The sequence below is a fragment of the Lolium rigidum genome, chromosome 7 (assembly GCF_022539505.1).
Source record: "Lolium rigidum isolate FL_2022 chromosome 7, APGP_CSIRO_Lrig_0.1, whole genome shotgun sequence".
Lineage (NCBI taxonomy): Eukaryota > Viridiplantae > Streptophyta > Magnoliopsida > Poales > Poaceae > Lolium > Lolium rigidum.
The window spans coordinates 33,784,129-33,792,821 of NC_061514.1; the positions used below are offsets into that span (position 1 = coordinate 33,784,129).

Here is an 8,693-nt window from a genome sequence, read left to right on the forward strand (position 1 = left end):
GGAAGGATCGTCTACATCAACCACGAGATCTGATCTCGTTAAGGCTTTGGATCTTCGAGGGTTAGTCACTTGATCTTCTCGTTGCTCCGATCTCATAGATTAGATCTTGGCTTTTCCATAGATTGGATCTTGGATTTATTCGTCTTTGCGGTAGGAAAATTTTTGTTTTCTATGCAACGAACCCCAATCACCTCTAGCCCCTCAAACTCCTGGTGGTATTCCGGGTAACAACCGTGTACCACATTTATTGACCATCTTTTTTTAGCATGTACCCAACAAGCTTCAAATGTCAGAGGGGCATGTATAGCCTGGCCAAAATCGGAAGGAGCTGATTATTTGCATCTACTGCGATCGCCAACAGGAATATGACCTTGTACTTTCCAGTGAGGAAGGTACCATCTATTGACAACACCGGACCGCAGTGTTGGAAGGGGAATGCCTAGAATAAACGGTCAAGTATTTCTTCGTTTTGCTCCCTGGGGTGTTGCCGTTGTCTCCTGAATACTTGAGTCCCCAGGTTACTTGCCGATATCTGATGGAGCAGTCTGGGGGCTAGGTCATATGCTTGCTCATATGTGCCATACAGCCTCTGGAAAATGTCCTCCTTGGCACACCTTGCCTTTCCGGAGCTGACATAGAAGCCAATCTGATCTTCTGCAGTCTCTTGCATCGTCTTCACACTAACATTGATGTCTTTTTCCACCGCCACTTGCATGATATGTGACACATATTTTGCGGTGACGTTGCGGTGCTTATCCAGAGCCCCAACCTGCTCGTAGCTATGTGGTTCTATTTTTGAGATATGCCAGGGCTGACATACCCCATAGCTCTTTCGAGCGATCACTCTCCCCCTGCACCCCTCATTCAATTTGAAACATATCACTTTTAGCTGACTTCGATCAGACTGCTTCACTCTGTGCTCCCGAGATATGCCCAATGCATACCTCTTTATTGCCTGGTCAGGGGAGTCCTTGTCAGGGAAATTTTTCCCAACTAGCAGACTTGCCTCTCCTAGGCTTGGAACAGAGCGAAATTCATTGCTTATGGTCATGGTCTATAAGAAGTCAGGGTCCATTGGACCTGGAACCGCCCTCTAGGAAGGACCAGCACCTTCTTCGTCCGATGAGGATTCAGACGAAGATGAACGAGCGTCATCATCCAACGCCTCAGTCAATCCCTCCACGTGTTCGCTTATGTCGACGACCGCGGACCAATATCTTGGGTCAGCATTATGGTGGCTAGGCATCTGCTCCGATGGACCGATGCTAGAAGCAGCGGTGATGGCAAGCTGCTTCGACGGGCCGGTGCTAGGGCCTGCGGTGATGGACATCTGCTCCTCTGCAGCGCTCCTACTGCTTCCGGCATCATCACTAGCTGAAATAAACTTCACATACACCATCGGCCGTTCGTACATAGCAGCACCAGGTGTGCTTGTAAACCTCATGTACGTACTCCAATTTGTATCATTTTTTACCTCCCGCAAACCCCAAAAGGGAGGTCCTGTCCAATCATTCCCTTCTACGCAGATAAGAGCCTCAACCGTCATCCTATTGCCACGCATCCCCTGACCAAATGGGGCTCGGATGCATTTTCTTACATCCGCAAATGCTCTATTAACCATATCTATCACTGCAACTTCCATCGAGTCGCAGTTCGAGAAATCCACCCCACCAAATTCATCATGTACGACTTCCCCATAGAACACTACCAAATTTTCCATCCTACCTACCGCACAACCAGATTTTTAAAATAATATTAGTAACATCCTACCTTAAATCATATTCATGTTTTAATAATTTCATTACATCAGATATTTTAACATGCCATTATGACTTTTTCAAAATAATTACTCATTTATTTTTAACAATAAACAAGACACCAATTCTTAAAAAAATACTTCAAAAATATTATAAGACCACATATCAAAAGACATCATATATATACCTCAATTTGCAGATAGATGTTCTTCCAAAAACAATTTACGCGCTGGAATATTCCAAGTAATAATACCAATCAGCAACAACACAAACACTGCACTTCTATACCAACAGTCTGAGAGCAGGTGTCTGCTCGAATCCACCTAAAATATACATTCAAAAATCTAGTTATAACATGTGGATTTTGTCAACATAATTAATAAAATCCACCTAACATACAAGGTCATCACTTAATAAAATCCACCTAAGGTGCGCAGTCATTTCTTCAACAAATTAGACCATTTGCTCATATGTTAAAAGTTCACTCGTACATGCAATAATACTACATTACACTACAACATGCTGCTCAGATGTTAAAAATCTCAATTCACTCTACATGCTAACCTAATGTTACTTGACTAATTACAGAGTAAGATACACTACACTACATCAAAATTAGCAAGTGAAAACAACCTGCATGCATCTCACGAGAGAAAAGAGAGTTAGCTCACCTTGATGTACTAATCAAAAAGCATGCATGCACTTAACCATCAGCAAGCATGCAACAATATCGATGATCACTCATGGACTGAATCGTTCTCTTCTGCTTCTAGTCAGCTCACGAAAGGAGAGAGTACCTGCGCTCGTCTGAGAAGAGACGAGCAGCTGTTGCTTTAAAGCATACAGAGACATAAGCTATGAGGAGTGAGCAGCAGCTGCTTTAAAGCATGCAGAGACAAAAGCTCTTTTGGTGGTCTAGTTCGACGGCTGTCGTTTCATGTCTTAGAATCACACTGTACAAAATACTGATAGCAGTTCACACCAAATGCCTGCGAATCAGGCGAGTTACACCCACACACTGGAATCCAACAGCTCCATTCATGCGCCAAAACTAAAAACATAGGGAATCATCACAGGCCAAAGCCAAATTCGTGGGAATCAATCACGCGCACAACGAGACGCAGGCCTGCTGCGCGTTTGTCGGCCAGCAGGCGACCTGCCACCACTGCCGGTGGAGGCAAGCTCCACGTCAGCGTGCCGCCCCCTACCGCGGCGGCAGGGCCCACCACAGGCCGTCGACGTTAACGGCGCCCGCTGCCTGCCCAAAGTGCCGCCACACGCCACGGCGGCACCCTCCACGTGTTGGCTGGCGAGCGTGCCGCCACGGTACTTTTGTCAATTACACTGAGAGGTGGTTCTTTTTATCATTTCACTCGGGAGGTGGTCTCTTCTGTCAAAATTTCTCGCCCCATGTCCACCACACCAATTGCGCGTCCAGCTTCGCCCCATATCCACCACGTCAACTGCGCGTCCTCTGCCGTCCTTCTTCCCAGTTCATTCCCTTGCCATTCTCATCGTGCTCCGCCAAGGGCGTCCATCCACAAAATAGCAGCATGGCGATGCCGGCGGAGAGCATGGACGACTCCACGGCTGCCTACCCACCTCGCAGCATCTACCGGGACTTGATCCGGCGCGTTGCCGTGTCCGGGACGCAGATAAGATCCACTCTCTTCTCGCACTCCCAGTCCGGCCATGGCGGATACAGCTACTCCAGCAACTCAGGTGCCTCCAACTCTTACCCATCCAACAACTCTGGCTGCTCCTCCGCGAATTCGGCACTGTCCGCCGCCGCAGCAGATTTCGGCACCCACGAGCTCAAAACCATCGCTAGCCAAATGGTGAGCGACGGGTATACTCAGCGCATGGTCCAAGCATTCGAGTACGGCGGTGACCTTGACGGTGCCATGGAGAATCGATTCTCGGAGCTCCACGTCGCACCTCCGGAGCCAGCACTTGTCGATCCTGTGCTCGAGAGTTGGTTCTTCGAGCTCGACTTGGCATGGGTTCTCCAGATCGGCCAGGAGCATGGCTCGGAGTGGCAGCTCCGGATCCAAGACAATTCGGGGTCGTCACTGCAAGACTTGGTCCAGAGGTGGATCCGAGGTCTCACCATCACCGTCCACAGTATAACAGAGCTGCTCTCCGTTCGCCACGAGATGACATCAGTCACACAGTTTGGAAAAGCGAGCATTCTCAAGATGCTCGTCTTCGTCGATGCCATCGTCCCTGATTTCAAGCCGGAGAATCTACGGACCGTGCTAGACCTGTATATATGCGTCCGTAAGGCAATGGAAAATTCCAAGGAGCGTCCGGAATTGCTCGACCTAAGCCTAATACCCACCTTGTCTGCTTACGTGCAAATACTACAAGGGGCCGTATCAAGCACTATGGAGAAGGTCAAGACACGGATTGAGGAGGACGACGACTCGTGGGCTATCGATATTATGCAAGGAGGAGGCGAGGTTCACAGGAACACTCGGTGGATCGTGGATTGCATCGTGTCCTTAGATGAAGCACACCTAGGTGGAAGCCTTTCTGACATGGTCCATTATCTCAAGGATCTTCTCCTCAGAAAATCGAAGCTATGCTCGGATCTAAGCCTGAGGTACCTCTTCCTGCTCAACAATTTGTATTTTGTAGCAGAGAAGATGAATCAATGTAAACCAAAATATGCTTGGAAATTTGAACTTGGATGCGAAAACTACAAAGATCGTTATCTTAATGTTTCTTGGGAACATGTGGTGTCCTGCATACCGAAACCCCATGTTCCTGGGCCGCTCCATTATTGTTGGATCAACACCTCTTCACTGGTTAAATTCGAGTCAGCGTTTCATAAAATGTACCAAGTTCAGAAGTTTTGGAAGGTTCCGGACCCTAGGCTCAGATATTTTCTTCGGATAGAAATCACCGAGAGAGTCGTTTCAAGTTACTTCGACTTTCTGACAGAGCATCCAGAGCTAGCAGCGCACGTTCGCCGCACAAACAACACTCCTGATGTTTTGGAGGAGATGCTGGGTCAGCTATTTGAAGGATGAAAACTGCTTGTCGCACTCAACATAGTCACCCGACAAATAAGAGGACGGAGTTCATGTTTCGTCCTTGTATTTGTTTTGATTTTTTTTTCCTTTTGCAGTCAAGTTGTAATCTGAAGTTGGCTGGTACCTTAATCTCTAGATATTTATCAAGTGGCCACAATCTGCCGGTGTGTGTTCTGATTTGATTTCTTGGTTCCATGCCCAGTACTCTGACATTATGCTTCTGCAACAAGTTTATAATACATAGATGATTGCCATATTTACTACTGATTATACAACATTCTATACTGGCTTACTAAAATCTGGTTCCTTCATTTTAACTGCTCATTGTTTCCAGAGAGCCCCCTACTTCTGAACTAGAATGGGGAAGTTTGCCGCAAAATATTTGCTATGTAACTCTACTGTTTACATATGTAAATTCATCTACATTTTGCATGAAATTGTAAGAGTTGTAATCAATTTCTGATTGTTATGAATGCAGTACTACGGAACTCTTGTCTCCTAGAATGCACTACTATGGAACTCATTTTGTCTCCTAGAGCGAACCTTGAAGGCTTGGGAATTTTTAAAACTTCGAAGTAGAATACAATTGATGATTGGATCATATTAATATCATTTTCATTCTTGACCTAAGCTGACAATGTCCACACCTTGCATCCTCATCACAGATTTGCCGACAACCTTTTGACAGAAAAAAAAAGAATCCACAAAACATAAAGACTTCTCCCAATAAAAAGCATAAAGAGCTTCATGTTACACAAATCACAACACAGTTGGATTACATTGGTCGTGGCCGGCGTCAATGCCTGATCCACGGTGCACATTTCTCATTGTGAATCTGAGATGCATTTATATACCTATTTCTACTACCTAAGATTCACAAGTACCAAAGTCTGCCTAATGTCTACATACAAAGAGAAGAGAAAATGAAAGGAAAACAGAATACAATACAATATGACCAAAATTCTGTATACTATATTACTATTCTACGATGCTCTATGTGGCGGTATACTCAGTCAATCTTCACTTGCAAGAGACTTTTTGACACAGTCCATGATGCCCTCACAATCATTTTCCAGTACTACGCATTCTGTGTCAGTTTCCATGCTTCTTGGCACTGAGTGAGGAGAACGGAGATTTCCATGCGTTTGACAAGCCTTCATTGTCTTGCAATGCTCCGCCTCATCGTCTCGTATATTGACAAATACATCATACAAGTTATCTGCATTGGGATATGGGAAACAATGAGCAGCTTTATAGAGAAAGCATTAAAGAAGAGAGTTCAACTTCTCGTTTATAGGAACTATATTATCACTACAGACAGTAAAACCCAAATGTCAGGAGCAGGAGTTAGTAGATCAGGTAACAATCTGCTGAAACGAATCACGACTGTTTGATGGGTCTTGTGTTATATATGTTCCAGCAAATGGTGGTAACTAGCTCACTTCCCCAATAGACTCATGATTTAACCAGATGAATCAGTGAAATTAATTTCCCAAGCAACAACTAACATGAAGCCCTGACAGTCTGAAAAGTCAACTCAGCAAAGCTGTCAAAGAGGAGAAAGAACTATACCAACTTTAGGCCTTCTAGAACACGGCACTCTTGATGTTTGAAACTCATCTGCGGAAACAAGCCATGAAAGCAATAAGCATAGATGTTAACGGTTATATAAAGCATTAAAGCAAATAAAAGTTAAAGTAAGGGCCTACCAAATAGGTAAAGATCCTCATTCATGTAATAGTTTATAGCTGCTTCAGGAGCTGGTAGTTTTTTCAACTCCTCTGTTGAAAAAGAAACAAGTAGCACAGACATTACGGAATTGGAAGTTTCATGACAGGAAGTAAACTTGTGTACATGGGGAAAATAGATGAAATGAGTTATCAGCTTGCTTAGCCCCCCAGGTAGGCAGGCACCAAAACTACGTAACTGATGGTTGAACAAGAGCAATCAATGGTTCTGGTTTTAATTTTTTTGGTATGGCTAGGAATGGCATATTCAAAATAGGTTTAAAGGTAATGGCATAGTTCTTAATAAAAAGAGATCCCGTTATAAATTTACAATGATTTGACCCTCAGCTCCTCGGCTCAATAAATTCAGGTTAGAAGGTTGTTCAAACATGGGAAACAAGAGTTACCAACTTGATTATGTGAGCTAATATTCAATAGCCATGGTACTATTTTTCCATTCAATCTTAGATATACAGTTTAAAATAAGCCACACAGCACGGAGATTGATGGCTAGCTACTGTACACTTATCAGTTATGTGTACAAAACTGGCGCAAGAGGAAGAATGGTTAGCTCATTAAGGTTGCCTAACCTCCATTGAGCTTAATGAACTTGTCATAAGTCGAGTATGCGTGCCTCTCGACACATTCAGAAAAGTGGTCTGCACATAAGATAGCCAAGTTTGAGCATTATCATCAGAGGAAACACCGTAATAAAAAAAAAAGGATAATTACTTCATAAACGGAAGTAATATGTGTACTCACATGCCATTCTTGGGCTCAGCATGTACATGGCGACAGTCATGAAGTAGTAAAAGAAGGCACTAAACCGCGCAAGAAAGCGGTCGACCCATACGGAGTTGCCACCCAATTCCTGATATGAACCGATAAGAGGAAGAAAGTAAGAAATACGCAATTACCATAATCCAACAGAAAAGCTATCTACAGCTCAACTCAAAGACTCGGAAGAAAACAAGACATGCTAACAACATAAATGGATATACACATAGAATATTCTGGAACATACTTCCATGATCAAGAGGTGATGGAACTCATTCATGCTTTCGGCGAAGTGCACTTTGATGTAATCGGCTCGTCTCCACCAGCCGAAGGTCTCGTACAGGTGAAGCACCGATATAAACGCTGCACAATAACCAAGAGTGAGTAAGACATACAGTAGTATGCAGAAACCATGCCCAAGCCATTTGTACAGGACAGAAAAAAATCAGAGAGCTGCCTGCCATCGCAAGCATGTAAGGCGAGACCCTCACCGAAATACGGCACCCTGGCGATGGTCTCGAGCACGAAGAACCTGGCGTAGTCGCGGTCGCGGTACAGAGCATCGAGTATCACGATGATAGAATCCTGCGGTGCGCGCACACAAGATGCAGAACAACAAGCGCATGTTCAGACAGACTGAAAGCAGAGGCTGAGCTGAAATGTATCTGGAATCTGGAGTCACCCACCGTGAGGAAAATGTTGAAGGACTGCTCGAGCCTGACGGCCCAGCCGTCGTCGTCTTCCGCGGGAGACAGCGGGTCATCGGCGGCGGCGGCGGCTCCTTCAGGAGGAGGGCTGGCCTCCTCCCTGACCGGGAAGGAGTCCTCGATGGCAGACACCTCCGTCTCCTGCTCCGCCTTCTCCCGCTGCGTCCTAATCGCCTCCGCCCGGAACGTTCTCCCCCTCCTGCGCGAGAGACACAGAATTAAACAAGCGGAATACATGCGGCGGGCGGAGAGAATGTGAGGTGGTATGGCGAGGTGGGAGAAGAGGGTGATCGAGTCGAGGGGGTTACCTGGTGGCGAGGACGACGGGACTGCGGAGGCGGCGGGCGCGGAGCGGGAGGAATGAGGGGGGAGAGCGGGCGGCGGGGTTGGAGGCGGGCGCGGCGGGGAGAGGGGCGGCGGAGGCGGAGGCGACCCCCGCCATGGTGGGGGTTTGGGGGTCAAATTGGAAGAGTGGCGCGGCACAGCCCTGCGGCGAGGGAGGGGGGTGGTGGGTATGGAGAGTGTGCTGGTTGGTATATTCGCGCGGGCGGCCGGCGCCGGGCGTGTTTTGTCGTCGGGGGAAGCGGTGACGGCGACGGAAACGACGGGGGAGTGGGCGGGCGGGGCGGCGGCACCAGGCACGACCGAGCCGGACGGAGGAGGCAAAGCAAGTCTAGCGTGAGCGGG

The 8,693-nt window shown here is 46.6% G+C and overlaps 2 protein-coding genes across 2 annotated transcripts; one reads left to right on the forward strand and one right to left on the reverse strand.

Moving 5' to 3' along the window:
* Positions 1-3,310: 3,310 nt before the first annotated feature.
* LOC124671164 lies at positions 3,311-4,954 on the forward strand. The gene has a single exon (XM_047207577.1). The coding sequence runs from the start codon at positions 3,311-3,313 to the stop codon at positions 4,790-4,792; it is 1,482 nt and encodes a 493-aa protein (XP_047063533.1). The 3' UTR covers positions 4,793-4,954.
* Positions 4,955-5,777: 823 nt separating this feature from the next.
* Positions 5,778-8,448, reverse strand: LOC124676173 (ubiquinol oxidase 4, chloroplastic/chromoplastic-like). The gene is made up of 9 exons (XM_047212249.1): positions 8,315-8,448; positions 7,986-8,196; positions 7,791-7,884; positions 7,547-7,662; positions 7,285-7,393; positions 7,113-7,181; positions 6,505-6,576; positions 6,368-6,415; positions 5,778-6,014 (listed from the first exon to the last, which is right to left on the reverse strand). Exons 1-9 carry the CDS (start codon positions 8,446-8,448, stop codon positions 5,809-5,811), a joined length of 1,059 nt encoding a protein of 352 aa, XP_047068205.1. The 3' UTR covers positions 5,778-5,808.
* Between the last annotated feature and the right edge of the window lie 245 nt (positions 8,449-8,693).